Source organism: Xenia sp. Carnegie-2017, unplaced genomic scaffold (assembly GCF_021976095.1).
Source record: "Xenia sp. Carnegie-2017 unplaced genomic scaffold, XeniaSp_v1 HiC_scaffold_22, whole genome shotgun sequence".
In the NCBI taxonomy this organism is placed as follows: Eukaryota; Metazoa; Cnidaria; class Anthozoa; order Malacalcyonacea; family Xeniidae; genus Xenia; species Xenia sp. Carnegie-2017.
This window is the reverse complement of record NW_025813485.1, coordinates 8,726,070-8,750,177: the sequence shown is the minus strand read 5'-3', so window position 1 is coordinate 8,750,177 and position 24,108 is coordinate 8,726,070. Positions and strand designations below refer to the sequence as shown.

Here is a 24,108-nt window from a genome sequence, read left to right as displayed (position 1 = left end):
GAAACGTTTTATTATCTGCAGATGTTGGTTTCCCGCAGTTATGACAGTATTTTGCTGCCTCATTAGCAAATTCCGTGCCACATTCGCTACAAAAACCGCCATTTTAAGGTCTCACTTTTGCTATACAAATTTCACTTTGTGGTTTCACTATGTTGTTTCCGCCGCCATTTTGAATTGTTAGAATTTGATATATTTGACAACTAAAGCCGGTCCACCTCCGATATTTCCCATTTCTACGGAGAAGGTCCATTTCTGCGGAGGTCTATTTCTACGGAGAAGGTCTATTTCTACGGAGAAGATCCATTTCTACGGAGAAGGTCCATTTCCACGGAGAAGGTCTATTTCTACGGAGAAGGTCTATTTCTACGGAGAAGGTACATTTCTACGGAGAAGGTCTATTTCTACGGAGAAGGTCTATTTCTACGGAGAAGGTCTATTTCTACGGAGAAGGTACATTTCTACGGAGAAGGTCTATTTCTACGGGAAGGTCTATTTCTACGGAGAAGATCTATTTGTACGGAGAAGGTCTATTTCTACGGAGAAGGTCTATTTGTACGGAGAAGGTCTATTTTTACGGAAAAGGTCTATTTCTCCGGAGATCTATTTCTATGAATCAGGTTACAAATAAGTGAAGACTGCACATGAGTTTTGTATAAAGATGTCGTGTCCCTTGTGGCCACCGTACAAACTTCGTGAAGCAAACAGCAAAACTCAAAAAAAAACGAAACAAAAAATCATTTGCGAATGTGAGTCGAAGGAAAAACTCTCGGAAAAGAGTATGACTATCCAGACGATACAATTAGAAACGATCTTTTTTTACTGACAAAAACTAGAAAAGTGAAAGGCAACCCATACAAAACACCAAAGATGAGAAAGAAAGCAAGCTTCGTTTCAGGTCAAACGGGCTCGTTACGGGCTTGGTCTGTACAAAAAGACTTCGGTGCAATATTTCTCCGTAAAGACCTCGAGCTCGTTAAGGGCATAATTGTATTCAACTGCGCAACACGTAAATTCGTCTGACTTCAAAATCATTGTAACATTTCATTGTTAATAGTATCGATGATAGTATCATAGAGATCTCATTGATCATTGAAAATAAGTGGCTTGTCTTGATACCAAACCATTTTTTCATTCATCAACAAGAAAAAAAAGTATAAGGCATATAATTAAAAGCTAAATATTATTTACATTTTTCATAAAAAAAGCTAAAGCACTTAACATCCTTTGCATTCATATGTCTTTTTAACTTTGACACCATGTGCCAATTTATTCGAAAGGCTATTTTAATAGCAGCTGGATAAATTTTGATTTGTTATGAAGCACCTTAGGACGCCTAAATATGAAAACAAAAGCACATCTGGCCATAAAAGACACAGGAAAAATATTTTCCGTTAATAATGTTTCTTTGTTTGGTAGTTTTTCGATGCATTCCTGAACTTAAACGTTTTATTTCTTCTTCTGGGATTTTTAGAGTGTAGGTTGTATTTGAAACGGTTCTATTATCGACGAACTCGGTGTTGCAACGTCAAAAATTTGAAATTCATAATTATGCTTTTCCATTCTTTTACGCAATCATCTTTTGAATTTTATACAATGATAATATCTCAAATTCATGAATGCTAAATTATAACAAATCAATACTTCAATTGAACTGTAGAAGACATCGTCGAGCACATCTTGAATAACTTGTATCAATGTATTTTTTGTCTTTCACCAAACCCTTTTTCCATCACTTGCTTTTTGTTCTGATATGTCTGGAGCTAAGTACTCTGCATGGTTATAGCAGACCCAAGGTATCTAACTTTTCTTATGAATCTTGTCGTTTGATTTCAAGTGTACTTTGTTGATGTAGCATCACTTGATATTATTAAAGATTCGGTCATGATAAATTTTGTCATTAAAATTCGACAACGTTGAACTGTAGAGCGATTTTCCCAAACATGTGTATGTATAGCCGCGTAGTTAATTTATAACAAGTCAATTAAATCGAGCAAACTGTGAAAATAAATTGTGGTAATTACAGCAATAATAAAAAACCTTGACAGCTTATTCATACATAAAAAATGAAATGCCTGCGTTCACAAACCACCGATGATTTTAATCGATTCTGGCCTCTCACTTTGTTTTGAAATTTTCGGTCAATTTTCAACTTACGCACGACTTTATCGAAATGGATGGCGTACTTTGTGACAGCACTTTAATGTGTTTCAACAAGTGATAGATAGTTGCTGTCGTATTGATTCAGAGTATTATAGCGTTATAGCAATAGTATTCTATTCAAATTAAGGCAACGCGTACTTAGATATCTTAGATTATTATATTTTATAAACGTCAGTTAATGAAATAGTCTGTCAATGAATCGCATCAAGGGATTGTTGTTGTCTTCTTGGCAGGTTTAGTTGAAAGATCTTTTATCGAAATCACTTGATCATCCTGAAATAACACATCCTCGGTATGACCTAATGCCTCTTTTCTTGCAAAATTGACGATCTTTCGGAGTCGATTTGTTATATTGCTTGACCGCTTAGTTAAATAGAATGATTCACATAATAATTACTGACGCAAACTCGATTGTCTTTCTATACGTTTTAAAAATATATTATAATATTCACTGTATGTTTGGAGAAGAATGTTTTACATCAATTATGAATCAGTATATTAGAAACGTAAGTGTATTACAGCTTGGGATACACAATTCTAAATGAATTTGTGTTGTTCAACGGATAGGATTTTTAAATGAGTCTTTTAACTAAGTTTTTATTCATACACTATAATAGATATTTATATGCTATGCAAAACAATGAAGATTTATTAACTGCGAGTTAACCAACCGAGCGTGAGTTTTAAACAAAGTATCAGTCGATGGGCACTTTAGACATAGCAAGACTGATATTTGTCGGTACATATCAAAGATTAGCGTTCGATTTATGACGTATTGCACCTGTGTACAAAAGATTTTTATGATTGTAGATACTAGAGTGCAATGTTTGAAAAAATATTAAGTGCGAGAATGTCAAACTACATTGGAGTGATTGTCTGAAAATTTCAAATTTATTGTATCAGAATTTCGTATTTATAAATTTCTCATTTCTCACTGCAGATAAGAATTTAGATTAATTAGACAATAAGCAATCCATACATTTCATCCAGTTTATATATTCAAAATTTATATTCTTATATATCAAATATATTTATATTATATATGCAAATATATATTCAAAATTTCTCTTTTTGCTGTTGCCATTAATTATCATCATTGTAGGCTATATAAAAGCTACAAACTCCAACTTTTTTAACCACTAAAAAGGTCATCATTTTTGTGGGCTATCAGCAATGTTGAATTATGTCATTGAAAAGCATCGCAGGCATGACTGAGTCCTGCTTCAGCCACAATATCAGAAAGCATCTCAGGCTTGCCTTAATAATGCCTCAGTCATGTCTCAGTCATATGTGAACCAGGCTTTAATCTTGTTAAAGCTAATACGTAGCAGTTTTGTTAACGCACCATTAAAAACGCTTCATGCAATTTTTCATAGCAGAAATTGATATAATTCGCATGTCAACCTTGTGAAGTTTAACTGCTCAAGATGGCCGGTTTCTGGCTTCAAATTTAATTAGTAATGCACGAGCCACGTAATATACATATCAATAAGTGGTCACGTATATAGTAATGGCAACCCACCTTAGATATGGCGCGTTTATACTGTCAAAAATCAAACAGTGCTTTCGAGTCAACTTTTTATGTGTGCCTCAGTAGGAAGATTTATTAACGTACTGCTTAGTACTTATGAGTCTAACCAAATAAATTTTTTGGAAGAATCTCATCAGCAACTATGCAGTTTTCACCATTTGAGATGAAAAATTCTTTGCAAATCTTTCCAAAATATAGAGGTAAATGTTACATATAACATGGCAAGAGAGCATCATAAGAATGCTCGTGCTATGTGGTAGTATAATAAGCCACCGGAAAGTCTTTCAAAATAGAATTGGTAGTCGGGACACGTATGGAATGTAAGCAGAACGCTATAAATAATGCACTAGGATTCGTGATTCATATTCAACAAATACGACTTTGACTAGAGAAAAACTTTATGAAAAACGTGGGATGAAAAATTTTGCTAGTTTATACGAATAGTGATCAATGGGAAGAAAGTTTTTCATCCCACTCCAAAAACCCTTCACTATAAGCAATCTCTTTCTCCTTTGTTGAAGAAATCCTAAATTGCGATATCAACTCCAGTAATGTTGTCCTTTCTAGTTTTGATGTCGTACGGACTCACTGCAGCAGAATTTGAAAAACTACTTTCTCTAGCTGTTAAGAATTATCACTTTATCTTTAACGGGAAAATGTACCAGCAAATTGATGGTGTGGCAATGGGCAGTCTATTGCTGATATATTTATGTCCTTTCACGAACAATCCTGGCTGAATCAATGTCTTTTTTTATTCAAACCACTACTTTATCGACGCTAAGTTGACGACTGTTTTTTACTTTTTCACTCCTCCAATCACGTCCTTTTCTTTCTTGACTATCTGAACTGACAACACCCGAACATCACATTCACAGCTGAAGTCGAACAAAACAGAAAACTATCATTTCTTGACATTGACATCTCTCGCACAAATGAAAAATTCACCACTTCAGTCTACCGCAAACCTACTTTCACTGGCCTCTTCACTAACTTTCCCAGCTTTATCCCACTTACTTACAAACTTTCACTAGTCTCCTGCTTACTTCACTGCATCTTCAACCTTTGTTCTACTTACAAAAATTTTCACACACAACTTGAATTTACCAGAAAGTCACTCACCAAAAACGGTTTTCCTTCAAGTATAATTGACCAAATCACACGTCACTTCCTTAACAACACCTTTGCCCTCAAACCACCTGTCTTGACTGCTCACAAAATGCCCATCTGTTTTTGTCTTCCATTCGCCGGCATACACTCCCTTCAAATTCGCACACAAATCAATAGCCTTTGTGCTGCAGCCTTCCCACATATATCTATTAAATTCATTTTACGCCCTTCCCAACGTATCTCTTCTTTCTTCCCCTTTAAGGACAAAATCCCCAAACCTCTGAGATCTGGTGTGGTTTATTTATTCAAGTGTCGAAGCTGCAACGCCTCGTATGTGGGTCATCTACACACCAGATTTTCGGAGTACTTGGGAATATCCCCCCTTACAGGCAATCAAGTTTCCCACCCTGCGTTATCGAGCATGTTAGCTCACATTAACGCAACTGGACACACCCCCAACTTTGACGACTTTAAAATAATCTCCTCTTCTAACGATTCCTATGAACTCACCATTCATGAGAGCCTTCTAATCAATAAATACAAGCCTTCATTTAACGTGCAAGGAAGTTCCATTCCAATTAACCTCTAAAGACGAAACATCACAATAAATTCAATTTTAAAACTTTTAGTCTATTTCTATGGCTCTAATTAAAAATTTATGTTGGGCATTAATTTTTATTACACGAATTCGATTTCCGCTCGGAAAGTCTCTCGCTACTATTTTAAGTAACAAATTATCTTTGATAAAAATTCACAATATTCTTATTCTGCCAAAGATTAAAAAAAACAAGAATAGTCAGAGAAAAAAAACTTGCATTGAAGCTATCAATGTAAGTCATGTTTCTTAGGCTATTAATTATATTTACATTCAAGTCATAATTTCAATATGAAAGTCAGTCGAGTAAGTTCACTTATTTTAGACCAGAAATTACTTTCATTATATGGTCGTTGTTTTGTTTTCCATTATTAATATTGTTATCTGTGTTTCTTTATTACCTTTCCTCTTTAGTTGTTTATTTTCAGTAAAATTATCGGCTGTAATATTTCTCCTTTTCATTCCATCTACGTTCGCTCCAATGGATATGGTGCCGTGTTCAGTTTTACAATGCATTCTTTAAGGGCGAGAAGGAGTTAAACAAACGCATTTTGATAAAGACATTCATGAACTCGATGTTTCGAAGCAAGTTTACCTTGATTTTTCAAGTTCATCTTTTATTTGTAGTAAGCATTAATTTGGTCTATCAGTAAGCACATTCTGCGACTTAGCGGTTACACTAAAGAATTTTCTCTAGTTTTTTAATCTAAAAAATGACATCCAAAAATGAATTTTTTTTCGTTTCGTTTTGTTTCATTTTGTTTTATTTTACAAAGTAAGTTATCAGGGTACTTTTAAGATATGAACATCAAACAAAACGTATAAAAAATGTTGGGTGCATGAATAGTTAAGTACTAATTTCAGTTCATTGAATGTTGTTATTGTAATATCGTTGTTTGTTGTTCTTATTTATTTTTTGTTCAACATTAAATTCATTATTATATCTTATACAATCCCAACATTATTGCCAACTTACAAAATGATTTAACAGGAACGACCTATTTTACTTTAAGTGAAATTTTTCAAATTAAATGGATGAACGAGGTTTTCATTTTTACCGTTGTACCATTTACGTGGGTCAAGAAGGAAAAATATTTCTTTTCCGTCTTTACTGGCCTTCCAGCTCACAAATAACATAAAATTTGTCATAGAATAAATTGAATTATAGATTCTACAATTCCAAACGTCAAACTAATGAGTACTTTCATATAGTTATATCACTGATATACAGTGCACTCAGTTACGTACTCTTTGTCAAACTTTTTAGTTTTCAGTCCTTCCACTTTAATCTTACAATAATCTTCCTGGACGTTGTATGCATCCCTGACAAGTACTTTGTCTTTTTTACTTTTTTCAACTTCGTTTTCGTGCAATCAATGAATCATTCCAGGGTGAAGCTAAATCCATGTTATAGTTGCCAGTTGTTGTTTTCCTTCTCGTCTACAACCGTGGATAAAGCGTCCTGGAATTTAATTGGAACACTCATTTTTTGCATATGAATTTCTTTAATTTGGCATCATTTGATAATCCATATTGTTGAATAATTGATTTTCTTTCCTTCAATGTCTTCAGTCAAACGTCAAAATTATAGCCTCCTAAGTTTAAAAATTGTTCTCATTTGCACTCCTTAATTACAAACATCCTTTTACTTACAAATTACTAATACTCTCATTGTGCTTGCTTTTATGTAGAGATTTATTGAAAAATACGTTACAGCGAATACAGAACGACAAAACCTTGAATGTATACCAGGAGTTTTTGCTGTGTGGAAGAAAAACAATCGTTCTATTGTTTTGCCTTCCGATCAGAGTTTGAAGTTGAACTTTGATCTTCATGATTTGCAACCTAATGTTTTTCCCATATTATGCCCAAGATATTCCGTATATGATACATACACCTGTCATAACAAGACAAATGGTCCAATTTTAATGATTTTTCATGTAAATGTCACCGGTAAGCATATATATAACACTTAGAAAATATTGATTCAATCAGCAGCATTGAGTAAAATAGGAAGGCAAAAATTACAGTTCTATTCTAGTTATGTTGTGCTTTCTAAATGATAAAAAGTTGTTGAGCTGGGATTTTTTGTGAATGAAATTGTCCTCGTAATTTGAAGTGAATAAAGACTTGAGAAAAAATTAGAGGATGCCAGATGATGCATTGCACAAGTTTAACAAAAACTACAATCACTGCATATGATGAAACGTAATTTCTTTTCATTGTTTGATGAATTACTTTTTCTTATTTCAATCTCTTACTGTTACTCTTCCAAAAATCATTTTATGTATTATGCAACATATTTTACGTATTTTTAACATGTGTTCTTTAAATTTAAGGTAAAAGAGACTGGTGCAGAAGGGGAGACAAAGGTGAGCTTGCAGAGATTGTATGAGTTTCAGAATAGGAAGCTATCTTTGACTTGCTTATTTTTTTGTTTCTTAATGTACAGTATTGGAATATGTCGGCAAGCAGATTTACTCTCGCTGTGTAAATAATTAAATTTTTTTTATTAAAATCATTGACATCTAATCTATATCGCTAGTGAGCTGACTACGCTACAGATAATGTCGCAAAGCTCAATTTAGAAACAACTATCTTAAAACTGTCGTTGAAGAATTATTAATTTGCAACTAAATGTTGTAAAAACACAAACATGTATTACTAGTGTGGGTCAAAATAAATTACTGCAGCACATTTTGCTATATATTTACCGTTTCTAATCCCCTTAGAGGTATATCCATTGGTGAAATTAAATTCTTTGGAAATTCAAAACCAATAGTCTATATATATTTACGTTTCTAACCCTCTTTGTGGCATATCAATAGGGGAAATATATTCTTTAGAAATTCGAAACCAATAGTGTTTTTTTGAAAGTACTTTGAATTTAAAATCATTGAGCTAGAATGTATTTTGACGAACTCTAGATTTGCTACTGTATATTTCTGCGTGGTGCTTCTTAAAATGCAGGATTTTTTATATTTAATATATATTTTTGATTTATCATTTACAAATTTCATAGTTATTCCTTTCCATTGAATCATGGACGTTAAGTGTAGAGCTAGCTATATGTGCAGTAGTAGTATACAAATCAGTATCTAGACGCCTTGTCTTCCTGTTGTAGAAAAAATCAAACCAGAGAAAGAAGAATGTTGCGTTCCATTTTTGGCAAAAGATGTACCATGCTGCATGAGCATACCAGTTGGGCCAAAAGAGATGAATGTATCTCTGTCTTTTTCAATGACAAATAAATGCAACATGTACAAAGGACCTAGTTATATATCAAACCCCTGGAAAATCCATGTCAGTTGGACGAAAAGCGTTATAGGTAAAAGTCAACGTTTAAATCAGCATGTAGATCTCACATTGCGTTTTAGATACAGCCCCTCTAATAAGCCTGTTATATTCTGATTATTGGCACATTTTCTATCAATCATATAAAATATTATATAGTTTTAAAAATTTTTGTTCCACGACATTTCGAAAATCCATTGAACATGTTTTTTCATTTTTTCCCAATTTATTATTAACAAAAAGGGAGTTCATTTCGTAAACAGTGCATGTATGATGTACAAAAAGGGAGTTCATTTTCGTAAACAGTGTATGTAAAAAAATAAATAAAATCAATTTGTCGTGAACAGTGTGAAAATTTTCACATTAAAATCGCATTATTTCTATTATGTTACCTGTGTCTACATTCATGGATAAAAATTGATCAATAATAGCTGCAAGGCATTCATAAATGCATGTTATAATGCAAAAAATGGATTTCAAGGTAACTTTATACAGCATATCATGCACATAGGACTATCAACCCACAGTGTACTGCTTTTGACTTTAAAAGCCCTGATGAAAAGTCTAAAGTAAAAATATCAGGCGTGGTCATTTAAAATCATAGTAATTTTCATTAATAAGTGCGCATGTTATGTAGATCGAGTGTTCTTGTCACATGTGATCTAGTACACAAAATCTAAACAAAGTTTTTTAAAAATTTTATGCAAAAAAGCATGGAAGTACATTTAAAAAACACCCAATTGCTTGATTAATATATCAATTAAAGAATACTTTTATTACTGTTTACAAACTGTCCTGTAGCCACACATATATAAATGACTTGAAAATGCTGTAACAAGGTCACGACATGGAAACACATTGAATAAATGCTCGTAATGTTTGAGCTACCTGAAAAAAACTCAATACTTCAGTGAAAAAATTTATAATGGCTTCAGTATAAAGAGTGCAATCAACAAACAAAGCTTTTCAAAACTCTTAGATTCTTTCTTATTTGCAGGTTCAAGTGGTACATTGGGATGGCAAGTCACTGCTTTTGGCTTAGACGGCGATCCTAACTATTGCGTTTGTTTTCCAAAAAACTCTAGGGAAAAAGTTAGTAGACTTTTGTTTTGCCGAAATTCTCCCTATTTTTTTCTTAAAATTTAAAACAAAAAGAAAATGCACACCTATTGCTTTTATGTTAAAAATAATGCAGCATCTGCGGGTGTCAACAAATATTCAATTATGTCTAGGGTACTTGAACTTGCAATTATAATTAACAATCGGTGGGAAAGGTTTAAAAACCTTCAAAACCTGAAATAGGCAAAAAAAAATCCGAATGCTCCATAGCAAAAAACCCTGTAAAGTATATATAATAAATACAGCTACATTTTGTTCTGTTTTTTTAGTTGTATGCATTGTCATACTGTTTTGTATTGTCATATTATATAGCTGTAGAAAACAATAATTAAAACTAAATGGTGTTAAGAATATGTATGCACGTATAGATATCAGGCACGTAGCCAAGACGATAATTGGTGGAGCATATTTATATATTCATATTATAATATGTAAAAAAATGGATTACAAAAGAAATCAATACGGCATATAATGCATATATGAATATGCCCCCTTCCCAATTCGTTGTTCTGACTACGTGTCTTGTATATATAAGCCTGCGGGGTCATCAAATTCTCTGTCTTAGAGCGTGGAATTTGTCTCGAGGTTCTTCCTCATGGGAGCCAAATATAAAATCACAGTTCAAGCTTTGCCACAATCCGGTGGGCATGGTGAACCAAATGCATTATCGAAAGAAATCGCCCTACCAAAGCTGCAGGGTAAGTTAATCACATTTAAAATTTAATACTCAATTAAAAACTTTTTTTACAGTAATTTCTTAAATTTTCAATACTGCTGCCAGTTAGGTGCCAGGCACGAAAAGGATTCTCATTATAAAAATTATAGCCCCTCAGAGCAATAAAAAACATGTCTTGAGTGAAGATGGAGCGTCACTCGCTTCATAAATATTATAAAGCTAAACTGCTTATGGCTTCGATCTGTTGTGAGGCGTATAACTTACGACTGGTAACGGGTATATGCATGTAAGTGCGGGAAGACGAGACAATAGCAAGATTTGAATCTAGGTGAGAAAGTGAAAATCATAATTTTGTATAATTCCCTTTTGTTTGAAAATTATTTTAAAGTATAAAGTATAAGCGTGTGTTCTTAAACAATTTGGAACACTTTGGTGCCTTGACCAGGATTCGATAGAGTGTTATTTTTGAAGAAATGGGCATGTTTAACGAACTAAAATTCAATGAGGCGGAAGTGAATGAGCCTAATATTCCAGACGAAAAAAGTTTGAAAGCATCAGCAGAAGAAAGGGAACGCGAAAAAAGATCAGAAAAGAAATAAAAAAACGTCTGAAAATTTTTTTGGAAACTGCGAAAAATTTAGCAAATATGCAAGAAAACACTATACATACAAATCAAGTTAAATGATCCGTTATCTGAACAGCCAAGGCTTAAGATAGAGTTTGGATACAATAAACGTGGGGGTCGTTGGCTATACAACAGTGGGTTTGAAACTTGAAAGCAGAGTATACATCGTTCATCGAGAAACATATTAAATAAGCTTAAATGGTTGAGAAAAAGGAAAATAGAACTTTGCAGGAGAGCTGGAGAGATGAAGAAGAGATGTTGCTAAGCAAGTTACCAAATGTGAAACCTGATTTTATTTCGAAAGATAAAAATTGTAAAGACTGGAACATTTAAATGGTCATGTTGGAAATGCAAGGTTGTTTGAAGCGGAATAAAACAACAGACAATCTTGTAGATGTTGGAAAAAGACCATGACCTATTCTCTAAACAGCAAAATTTTTCTTTTAAGAAAAGCCCAGTTTGTATTTTCTGTAAGAGAGGATATAAGGAAGAACAATGCGTTACATACTCAACTTTGGCTTAGCGGAAGCAGTTCTTTCTCGAAAATAGACTTTGTTTCAACTGTGTCAGATCTGGATACCTTAAGGTCAAGTGTTTTAGTGGAGAATACTTAAAGTGCATTGCTAAGCATCACACTAGTCTTTGTGACAAGGGCACAGACAAGAATCAAGACTATAGTCACCAATCATTGGATGGATACACCCCTCTATTAGACAAAAAGTAATTGCCTGCGATTATTCCTGTAAAGATAAAGGGAAAGGCTATCTGCGATATTTGGATACTGGGTCTCGTCATAACTTCATATCAAAAAGAAGCATCAGGCAGTTCATGTCGAATTTCAGGAAGACATCCAAAAGAAACCTGATGATAGATACCAAGTCATTGTGTTCCTTGGATTCCATGTGCAGAAATGTTGCATAATAACAAAGAGCCAAGTTGAAAACGTTCGCAAAGTGCTACTAAGAGGTTGAACCGAAATCCTAGTTAAAAAGGAATACGAGAAGACCGTGATGCAGTGCAGCAGTTGGATAGTAGGATTGTCGAAGTAATAAGGAAAAGCTCATGTGGAGATAGTATTTTTTATAAGCAACAAAAACCAGTGGTGAAGGAGAATGCTTAGTTGGTAAAAGTGAGAATCGTATTTAATGCCAATGCAAGACCTCAAACGTTAGCCAACAGTATCAATGAATGCATGCATACACGACCACCTTTACAGCCTTTGCTATTGGATAGCATAGTTAGGACAGGGTTTCGATTTACATCATTACTAGTAATTTAAAGAACCATTCTTCATGTGGGCTAGAGGGCTAGAGGAGAAGACCGATATGCCTTTCATTTTTTGCTTGACGTAAATAGAACAGCCCGATATCTTTGATTTACTCGAGTAATGTTTGACGTAGAAGCTAGCCACTGTATGATCGTCGCGACTCTGCAGAATCATTTTGACCAATACCACAAGACGTATGAAAAAACAGTTGAAACCTTGAAGAAAAATATGTATGTTAATAACCATATGCATCAAGTGGCAATGTGGAGGATTTTATGAAATTCAAACTAGAAGCAACCAAGATCTTGGAGAAAGCAAAGTTAACTGGACATAAGTGGGAATCGGAAGCCAATCCACGAAGTTCTTATTCCATAAATGGGACAAGCGATCAGATACTTTCGAGGCTAAAAAAGATCAGGAATGTAATGAAATTGGGATTGCAAAGCAATCGATTTTAAGGGTATTGTGGAGCATTTATGATCCTTTACGGATTATTTCCCCAACCGGGGTGGATGAAAAACACATGTTTTGAGAGGCTTGCAATGAAAAAATTGGCAGGAATGTTGACGTTTCTAACATTACTGCAATAGATTGGTTGATGTGGAAACGTCATCAAGATAATGTTAAGATACCTCGAAGCATCTTGAGGAACGTTGACCAAATCAAATCAAAACAATTACATCTGTTTGCAGATGCCAGCAATACTGCCTGTTCGGCTATCGCCATTGTTGTAGCAAAACAAATAACAGGAGTAGGGAAAGAATTGCTCTTGTAAAAGTCTTTGATGGCAAAGAGAAATACCTTCATATACTGAATAGAGCTTGTTGGAGGTCAGACGGCTTTGAATTTGGCAGGGAACATAGCAACAGTATGCGTCGAAAGGCAATAGCATCCACAGTTGTGTGGATGGAAAGTATGGCAGCCTTCTGATTAAAAAGCCCAGGTAAACCCTAGAAAGTCTTTGTCTCAAACTGCACTCGAAAAATCGTGGATATATCAAATAAAATTGAACTCCAATGGAAGTATTGCCTATCGGAGATAATGTTGCAGACCTGGCGAGCCGTGCACCGTTGATTGACAAGTTGGAAAGTTCTGGTTGGTTTGATGGCTAACATTGGTTGCTTGATGAGCGTGACTGGCTGGAGCAACTCACAAATCATAAATCATTGATAAAAATAGTAACTAATGAATAATAAATAGTAAAAAATAAATCATAAATAATAAATAATAAATAATTACTAAAAATTATAAATGATAAATGATACATGATAAATGATAAATGATAAATGATGAGTTATGAGTGATGAGTGATGAGTGATGAGTGATGAATGATGAATGATGAATGATGACTGATGACTGATGAATGATGAATGATGAATGATGAATGATGAATGATAAAAGATAAATGATAAGAGATAAATGATAAATGATAAATGATAAATGATAAGTGATAAATGATAAATGATAAATGATAAATGATAAATGATAAAAGATAATGATAAATGATAAATGATAAATGATAAATGATGAATGATAAATGATAAATGATAAATGATAAATGATAAATGATAAACGATAAATAATCAATAATATATAATAGATAGTAAATAATAATTGAATTTTCAATAAATTACAACAACCAAAATATATTTTTAATTTAATATATCATTATAAGATTAAAAAATTTATTTAATCATCCAGTATATCATTGTAAGACCACAATTTACGGTGGTTTTGATTTTATTCATAGATATGTGTGAACCAATTGGTATTAATTGTGGCTGGGAAGTTTGCTGTAAGTAAACTTTTCATTACGTTTTCAATATCACCGACAACTGTACTTTTGTCAATTATAAAACGTTCTCCATATCATCACAATACATTTTTTTCAGTTCCTGTGAAAAATTTGACGGCGACAAACAGTTCAGTGACTTCGCTTGTGTCGTGGCAATTTTCAGCCTTTTATGCTTCAAAACGACATTTCGTGATTTCATATTTCGATGAAAACAAAACTGACGTCGGAGACAAACTAGTGATTGAGGTATTTTGATGCAAAATGTAGAAAGTGCATGTCACAGAACAGTAAGATCAATTACTTCCTTAAAGTGATATTTATTATACTTCCTCTACGTTTGGTCTCTTGACGTTTGTGTTCTTTACGGCTCACGTTCCTTTGCTTTTACATTACAGGCTTTTGTTTGTAACCCCTAGTGTAAACAACAGGGAAATGTTCGTTTTAAAGATCAAACAAATTTTCGAAAATCAATAACATATTCAGGAGAAGGGAAAACCCACTACTTTATAGGAACTCAGAGCATCTCGCAGTTAAACAGTATAGATAATACAAAAGCCCTTTTTTCTCAACACTCAATCACTCGTACGAATTTCAACAGAATGGTCTAAATGAAGCACATTTAGCAGTCAGGAATAGCCGAAACGAAATACTATTAATGTCTAGATACACGCGGGCCTATAATATGCATTTCTCTGCATTTTTATGTATAGCTTTATTAAGCTTTCGACTCGGTTTTCTTCAGAAATTAATGCAGATTGCGTTGTTTTAGGTTCTAACATATTGTGAATAGACTCTTTGATTTTTGTCCTTTTGTGATATTGTGTGTGTAGGATTTGTTCAGTTTTTTATTTCTTGATTATGGCAAAAACATCGTCAAAATACCATTTGCGCCATAAAACGACTATACCCAAACTCACTACTATCTGAATCTACGTAAACAACCACACATATCACTGGACAGAAACTAAACTACTCGGACGCGCACAGACAAAACAGGCACGCAAATTTAAAAAATCCTGTCACATTAATACAGGAATAATTTTAGGAATTATATTATGTATAATCTCTGATGACGGCTTTGGAATCTGTCACATTAAAGACAACAACACAAATAACTAATAAGGCCTTATTGATTAAGCTCAGAAAAATGGCATATGATGCTTTGTTGGCAAACTTCTTTCAAGGAAGTGAGGCTATCGCTCACAAGACTGCACAGTCTTAGAGAACAAGAATTATATTTTCTTTTTGATCGTCCTTATTCAACAATCAACAGCTAAGCTCTGGTTAAATACTCGTTCCGCGCTGCCGTTTTTGAAATATTTTATTACGAATGAAATTCATTAATCTTGCACAAATATCGTAGAAACCTAAAACATGTTCTCTTTTACTTCACCGAGCACAATACAGTGGGTACCGTAGATCAACAAAAATGGAAACAAATTACAAAATTATGCCTGAAATTCTTGAGCCAAAAATTATGCCATCCTAATCGGAAATGCTTTACATATTAACATCCCATCATAAAACCACAGCTCAAGAAAAAGAATAGAAAAACTACTGATGACACCGAGACTATATAACAACACACTCTAATAGTATTAACGCCAGTCTTATTCATAATAAACCAGAACCTATAACAACGAATTCCACATCATCCAATCATTTTAATCTATCTATTAATACAATTAGACGCTCTGATCTTCCACAAAATAAGACCAGTTGTAAATAACTTTCTACAAGGCTCGAAGCACCGAGTTGAAAGCTCAATGAAAATTATTTATGAAAATCCGGAGAAACTTCTATTATAATTAATAAATGAAGCTTGGATTACCAATCTTAAAACTTATCTGTGCCATTCTATGACTATTCCAAAAAATCACAATTATTTCTGCACAAAGTGTCTTGGTTTTTTTATTTAAGTTTCACCAGAGGATAAAGATGCTTATAAAGATTTCACATTGATCACGTGTAGTCTTGCGATAAAGCAAGGGCCCACTAGAGGCATGAGAGCCTGGGCAAATTTTTTCCATGGCCCTGCGACAGCATGATTGCAAAAATTCCCATTACTGCCAATGGCTCTGAAAAACAACTCTAAATATTTTGAAGAAAATTTGCTTAGTAATAAGTCGCCTTAGGTTGTACATCCTGAGCAAGATGCCTCTTTTGTGGCTTTTCCTCCTTCTAAGCGCTTTGGGAGAAGGGCGGAGGGGGTTAGAGCTTGAGAAACATCAACAATTAAAAAATTGCATTCTTGTTGCTAAGAAAATTGCACATTTTGCAGTTGTTACAAAAAAAGAATTGCTGTTTTGAGTCAATTGTTGTAATCTTGAGACATACAAAATGATCTTTTCTTGCTTTCTTTTGCCAGGACTCGTATGTGAATCTTACTAATCTAACATGTATGGGATGCAAATATTTTGTGCAGGTTAGTTTTTGGGCGTATCTAGCTATTTGAAGCAAAGCTTTTTTCAGTGTCGTAGCCCGCCTGTAGGTTTTTGATCGTACTATATGTAAATTTCCCAAAATCAACATTATTGGTTTTTTTAGATATCTATGTTGTTTTCAGGTTAAGTAAACACAGGAAATATAACATGGCAGGACTAAAATAGCGGCTATGTAATGGAGTAGTAAAATTTTTAACACAAACTGCTGTGTGTCTTTCTTTCTTCTGGTTTTGAAATAATACTGACTTTTGGGATGTGTCACCATATCACATGAATCGAATGTCTTGTATAGCAGTGTAAAGGAAATAACTTTTGCAAAATGCAAAATGTTACAAGCAAAATTGTATCGTAACATTTTTTAGTATCGTATTTCTTCATATTATCGTAAAATTCTGGAACTGACTCATTGTGTCTTATTTGAACACGGTGTTCCTATTAAAATGAATTGTTTGGTTTTTAGGTGCAACCGCAATTTTATAGTTACAACGATGGAATTAAAGACTTTGTTTATGGGAAAATCAGCGAGGTGACATTTTTTACTAATAAAGGTAACAATAAATACTGCTCAGAATTTATGTTAACTCACGAGGATATTTATGGACAGGAACCTTCAGCCACCCTTACCCTCGAACTGATTGTCCTCCACTTCTGAAAAAATTGGGACAGAAGGAACTAGGAAATTTGTAGTTGCAAGAAATAATCAAACGTGGCTTAATAAGTGCATGAAAAGTTGTCCTGAGATGATTTAATCAGTCAATTCTGCATCCACATTGTATGTAGTCTTTTCCATAAAGAATCAAAGGTTTTTGAATCTTTGTTGTTTCACACACACCATTTCTTTGCTACAATTGTGCTATATTTCGACTTTAATATTCATGAAAATTTATTTAGGCAATTTTCATGAAAGGGGGGAGGGATATGTCACTTAGCACGTGCGGAAAAAAGTAATTTATATAAATCTTACTTTAAAATTGCCATGAAAAAAGTGGGTGAAATTGCCCCTTTTGCCCAAGCCTGGCAATACTCCATTGGTTTTTGTTGTGGGTTTTGTTGTGAAAACTAAATGTGCACATACTATACGAAAATGGTAGCTTCAATGTTACAATGAGTTGGAAAATTGTTGATCGGCATAGTATTAATTGTGAACATATATATTTTGCCAGAAAATGTGCGTTCTGAAAAAAATAAAGGTGGAATCTCATGGAAAATAATCACAGCGATAACTAGTTGTTTTACTGCTCTTTTAATTGTCATAGTTTTTTTGATTATAAGAAGACGTCGACCCAAAGGTTGGACTATTAATTTTAATAAAGTGTGCCATGATTAATAAACTTATACATGCCACGATATCGTTACACACTCTGATTTTTCAATTTCAGAAATTCTCATTTCGAACATTCCAGGTACGCTTTGAATACTTGTGTACAATATATTGTAGACTTACAAGAGCAAAACTAGAATTGAGAACATTAAAAATTTATATATGCCACTCATATCATATTCCCATCAAGATTTCATATTGTAATGCTTACCACCATGGATCTGAAACTTTACGCTTGCTCTAAATGGGCTTGCTGGAGATTACTCGGCATTAACTTGCTGACTGACGATCTACATCTACAAACATGATACTTTTTTTCTTGGCCAAAAATCTAGTGTGTGGTGTGCAGCATGTGACGATTGTCATGGAATAATTCATAACTTGCCTGAAACCCTTTTAGTTTGGTTTTTGTGCCATTTTTGAGGAAATAAAGTATTGATTAAAAACGGGCGATATGTCTCACTGGCTATCTATGACCCGTCGATGTTTTTTGCAAATCTTCTGAGCGGTAGTAAGGCTGGCCACCCTATACAGCTTCTTTACCTGACGTCATAGACGTCATGTTGGTGTACAAATTGAAAATTATTTTAACGAAGTTTTTTTTGGTATAGCAATATGGAGGTTTCCTTTCTTTTCACATTAATCAGAAGAAAACGAGTGAAAAGTCTTTATTGGTTTGCACCACATCATTTATCACTTAAAAGATGTGTCATGAGATAGCCGTACCTTTGAACTCGTTATGTAGCGTCAATGCAGTATGTAGTACGATTATTAATTTTTATCATGTAGATCCTTCGTCACCAAAAGCAAACGTTTTTCTCGTTCATTTTGGACACTGCGAGCATTGTAAAAATGCAGCACATTCACTGGCAAATGTTCTCTGCGCTACTGGTTACATCAACTGTCATTTAGATCTTTGCTCAACTGGACCATGCACTGAAGGCCTGGACTGGTATGAAAACAAGCTAGAAACATGCGAAAAAGTTGTCATTATTTTCACTAACGAGTCAATGAATCAAGGTGTGTTACGCATTGCAAATGAAATTCAAGTCTCTTTTGCGCTGATCGGAAATGATTTTCCCAGTAAGCTATTTCCCTACGAGAAAAGAAAATTTATGCAGTAAGAATATCAAAAAGTTCCTCTTATTTTAATAGTCATTTGATGTAGAGCTTTGTGGTGCCAAATTAAGAGTTTGAGATTCAAATTTATTGAAATAAGGGGAGTTTTTTTTTAATTTTTCATCTGAGATAATCTAGATATTCTCAAAAACTTTTAGCAAAATTGTTTTGCTCAGGCCTCCTTCGCTCGTAACGTATTTTCTTATCATTGTTGTTGGTATTCAAAAAAAGTCAATGTATCTTTAGATCCGCGGATGAACATTCAGCTATCTTCATTCAAGTTTGTGCTTCGAATGATTAAGGGTCAAATAGCTCATGGTAACAACAATAAGCCAATAATAATTCCAGTTTGTTATGATGACGATCCTTCCGATGTTATACCGTTATACTTGCAAGACCGGAGACACTACTCCCTTCCTTTGGAGACAATGGAACTATTGTTATGCCTTATAGACCAGACTAGCAGAGATATAGGAAATTTCATTGAAATTTCAATTAATGAAAGTCCAAAGTTCCGCCAAACAATGAGAAACTTGGAAAAGGCTATTAGAAGGCTAAGAATAACTCATGGCCATGATAACTAGCAATTTTTTAATGGTTGGCATCTGTTATAAGATGATTGATTATCCTTCGCAAGACATCAAACAAATATTGTATGACTACATTTGTTGAAGCCTGCTGGAAGCCGGAATAACATTTGTCTGGTGATTCAAACTTGACTTGATTTAACAAAGGATTTTCAAGCTACGTTGCCGTCATTTACTGAATCCTGCCAAGCTTTTTTTGAAAAGTAATAGAGGAATTTCATTGGCTAGCAGGTTATATTATCAATTCTAAAAGAGAAGTGGATCTTTCATGGATGATTTTCATTCTCACGAGAAAATGGACGGGCCTCGTTGCTATGTATAATTATAAGACATCAGGCAAACAAAACTGAACGCTGAATTTTATAGAAAGCCATGTATATATGTACATATCAATAGAATATATAAATCGTTTTGATTCTGATTATTTGCACAGAATTGCTTTTTCACCACATAATTGCAACTTTTGGCAGTGCATCATTAAGATTCAGCTAATTTATATGTATACTAGGTACCTAATAGTATACTTTCTCGTGCAATTTGGAAAACAAGCTCTCGATTTTTTTCAAAGAAACAGTTTTCCTAAATTGCCTTCGTAACTATAATATGACTACATCTAAACTGTGATAAACCTGTACGAAATGCAATAAAAACATTTTCACTTTGATTTGTTATGCTACGAGAAATTTTTGTAGCAGACGTTATACCCAAGCTCTTTATCTTCTAAAATTTTTGATCAGGCTAGAAAACAGACTTTGAATGTTTTACATTCGAAAGAAATTATGGTTCACTGAGGGAAATATTTAATAAATATTTGTCTGGAATGGTGCTTGATATCAGCCAGTTAAGAATAATTGATTTTCTCTCTTTTGACTGGAGTTATTTCATAAAAAAAGTTCAGTGAAATCTTCACAAGGCTTATTATTAATACGTTTTTCATAAATTCACAAATTTCACCAGTAAATCATCAGCCAGTTTCAAACCTCAATTTTCATAGGAAAATAACCAACAAATATCTCTACATTCACTGACTGTAAAAACGATTGGTTTCTAATTCTAAAGAATAAAGAAATAGACAATGATTCTTAGAAGACCCAAAACCTGCAGCCTGGCTTAGCTACTCATTGCCGATAAGCCCAGATCAACAACATTTCTTTTAATTAAATGAGGATATGATCTTCGCACTTTGCTGGACAATTTAAGCAATTGTCTCATGAGCCTGAAAAATTCAGGTGACTCAACTGGATTCGAACCCATGACCTCCGCGCTGCTGGTGCAGTGCTCTGACCAACTGAGCTATGAAGTCACACAGTGGTGAGCAGGTCAATTTTGTTGGGCTCATATCTTCATTTAATTTCAAACACCGCACTGCATAAAAACATTCTTTCATATAACATTTCTTTTACTAATTTAAAATGCTGAAATTTAGATTTAGATCACATAGTATTACAGGTTATGGTGGGGCTGCAGGGCCTGTGGGGCCTTGAGTGTCTCTAAAACGTTGTTGAACTTTCTACGGCCTATTACAGTACCTTCAAATTTTATATTAACACACAAAAGATAAGTAAGATGATTTTCAATTCTAATTTATAACTCATTCACTTTCCAGCACCCATTTTTGAATTTAAGATAGCAAACAGGCATGAACATACGTTAACTGATTTGTTCTGTTATTACTAAGTTTATAAACATGATAATTGCATAAATTTTACCCTCACAGGGTTACAATACTTATAGTAAACTTAGGCAGATTTCCTCACCCAGTGTCACACAGATTGCAGACAAAAAAATTAACTAAGAAACCAATCTTTCAGATCTGGAAAAACAGGGAGAACTCCAAATTTTAAAGTTGGCATTCTCTAGTACCTTAATTTACATTGCATGTAATAAGTGGGTATATTTTAAACATTTTGATTGGAAGCACTCAATGTTCCCCATTCGTGAGGCTTGTCGTGCATTCGAATCAACCCCATCTCAGTATTCAGCACACACTCCCAACTTAAACCAGTTATCATCATCTATGAGTAACGTGCATTCGAATCCACTCCATCTCAGTATTCAGCCCACATTCCCAACTTAAACCAGTTATCATCATCTATGAGTAAGGTTTTACTGATTGAAAGAATTGCTTGGCCATAATTTTTGAGTTAAAATCTATTAAAAGTGAAATTTTACTTTGATTAATAAACTCAGCCCCGTTCATCAAAGTGATCACTTTCTTGATAAAATGATCCCAATCAATGAAGAACTGATGAGAAAATGTGCGTCCTGTCTAAAATTGTTTGAGTGTTGTAGACTACTTGCAATTACTTGATATAACTTTATAATGTCAAAAGACTCAGCCAATGTTGAGCAAAATAAAGCAAGAGATCATTGTTCGATCTTCTACTTACGAGAATCATTGTTCGATCTTCTACAGTTCAAAACAACTTGAAAGAAGTCCAGTTTGTACAACGACTATTTACAAGGCCAGTTATTATATAAGCTTTAAACAAAGTTGTTGGGAATGTATGTTGTGAGACAAATTTGGTAACACTAACTCAACCTCAACTGACCTCAACCACTAAGATAAACCACAACAGTCAACGATGCACCACCAAGCATGGTTGCCTAAACTACCAGTGCCGCCAATGCCCAATTGTGTGGTCAGCGGCTGTTACACGCCGGAGCAGGATTTTTGAATAATTTTTCCAAAGGAAGACTCCTTTCAATAGTCATAACTCGTGGTTTATAATTATCTTTTTTGAAAGCCATTTTCTCATATTGCAAGGAATGTTTGCAATTGCGCAACAAGTGAAAATCAAAATTCATTAGTTGAAAATAACATGGTTAACGAAATCTCCTTTCAAGACGAACCGTCAGCTTTCTCGACGAAAGTATTAACACAGAGAAATTCAGGTCAGAGCGATAATTTACGTGTTTGGATTGTTTTTATGTAAGTTTTGATATCGTTAACTCTGTTCAATCAATATATTGGCTGTCTACAACGAAGATGGCACAATGCATGCTACATGGTTGATTTGTCTACTCGGCTTGAGAGTTGAAACTTCATCATTGTTTCTGGTAATTCAAATTGTGCTGATGTTTTAGCTCTCCATCATAATACATTATAATTTTAACCATTGGAGTAGAATATTTAATCTATTTGAAGAAAAAAACAATTATTTCACTGACTGGGCTCAGCCTATTGCTGGGACTGCCAATAACACATCTTCCCAGACTCTAAATTGGGCAACTAAAACGACTGTACACCCAGGACCTTTTGGTTATTGATATTTTGCTTCTTACTAAAACAGAATGCTGTCTTAAAATAACTATTTATTATCAGCTATCTGATATATGTTGATTGTTGTGAATAATCAATGCCCTTGATGATTTGTCTTTCAAACAACTTGAACTACAAAGCATGTCTCCCATTATTAAATGGATTAATTTTCCATACATGGATCTTCTTTCTTTTGAGTGTAGCTATTTCTACCAGAAAATGGATCTCCATCATTTAGTTTTCATTTTAGTAACTTACCTTTTTTCATATCAGTTTTTTATGTTTATTGTTCTGTTAAACTTTCCTTGATAAAAAACTTGATGAATTATCACTTTTTTTTAATGAAAAGCTTTTTCGATCCATCAGTCTAGGGATACAAAATGAATTAATGAATACATTTAGTTATTGCTTTGCATGAAACAACTATTGTATAAAATAACAACAACAAAAGGAATGTGCTGATTAATCTATAGCTGCTTGAGTTTGCATTAGCCTGTGGAAACCAACCTGAGCTCAATCAATTACAACAATCAAAGAGAATTTGCAAATGAATCATGAATCAATGTTAGAGGAAAAATTAAAACATTTGTTTTAAATTGATCTGAACATTTCACATGTTTTTTTTTTGTAAAAGAAATACAAGATGTTTTTCATGTTTGCACTGGCTTATGGAAACCTTGGAGATGTTTGTGAGAACTCTCAAGCATGTGCAAACTGATCTACTCTCAAGTTCTCCCAAAGCTCTCCTTGATCTGCATAAGCCTGTGCAAGAACAGTAAAAATTTTTTATTTCTTAAATAATGTCACGATGTTGTGTATTGTTTTGAATTAATTATGATGTGTTTCTGAGAGATGTTGAAGAAATTGTGTGTGGATGTTGTTTTGTAAGTTTCTTTTAATGACATAGCACATTATCAAGTTAGAACTATAGTTTGTTACTGTCATACAAATATGTGCTTTAAATATTGTTGCCAGTGAGGTGCCAGGTAGAAATAAATTCTTCATGCAAAGATTAGTCCTGTGTGTCAAGTTGTTTGTATTAGCAGCAGCAGGAGGGGGGGAATTGTTGCTTGGATAACCCATTGTTAGTTTCAGCTACAGAGCTAGCCTGCATGTTTAGTCCTGCAATGCAATTTGCAAGTTTTCAAAAACCGTGTGCTATGACTTGTTGCTATTTTGTTCTTATTAAAAGCATCAATTTTCTTC

The 24,108-nt window shown here is 33.9% G+C and overlaps 2 protein-coding genes and 2 long non-coding RNA genes across 4 annotated transcripts in view; 3 read left to right on the top strand and 1 right to left on the bottom strand.

Annotated features, from left to right (window-relative positions):
* The first annotated feature begins 1,636 nt into the window (after positions 1-1,636).
* LOC124446499 lies at positions 1,637-20,064 on the top strand. The gene is made up of 14 exons (XM_046997343.1): positions 1,637-1,793; positions 7,085-7,346; positions 7,733-7,765; positions 8,518-8,721; positions 9,685-9,779; positions 10,372-10,504; positions 14,125-14,169; positions 14,267-14,415; positions 16,538-16,594; positions 17,074-17,161; positions 17,777-17,902; positions 17,993-18,016; positions 18,724-18,954; positions 19,300-20,064. Exons 1-14 carry the CDS (start codon positions 1,695-1,697, stop codon positions 19,635-19,637), a joined length of 1,884 nt encoding a protein of 627 aa, XP_046853299.1. The 5' UTR covers positions 1,637-1,694; the 3' UTR covers positions 19,638-20,064.
* LOC124446501 lies at positions 10,514-11,057 on the top strand. Its single transcript, XR_006948456.1, has 2 exons — positions 10,514-10,810; positions 10,928-11,057. It is a non-coding gene; the product is annotated as an uncharacterized LOC124446501 (long non-coding RNA).
* LOC124446502 lies at positions 19,988-22,197 on the bottom strand. Its single transcript, XR_006948457.1, has 2 exons — positions 22,031-22,197; positions 19,988-20,693 (listed from the first exon to the last, which is right to left on the bottom strand). It is a non-coding gene; the product is annotated as an uncharacterized LOC124446502 (long non-coding RNA).
* A 111-nt stretch (positions 22,198-22,308) lies between these two features.
* LOC124447187 (ubiquitin carboxyl-terminal hydrolase 19-like) overlaps positions 22,309-24,108 on the top strand; it is a 36,460-nt gene continuing 34,660 nt past the window's right edge. Inside the window, exon 1 of the mRNA XM_046998079.1 lies at positions 22,309-22,535. Coding sequence (XP_046854035.1) covers positions 22,463-22,535 — 73 coding nt within the window. The 5' untranslated portion in view covers positions 22,309-22,462. The remainder of the gene's footprint in view (positions 22,536-24,108) is intronic.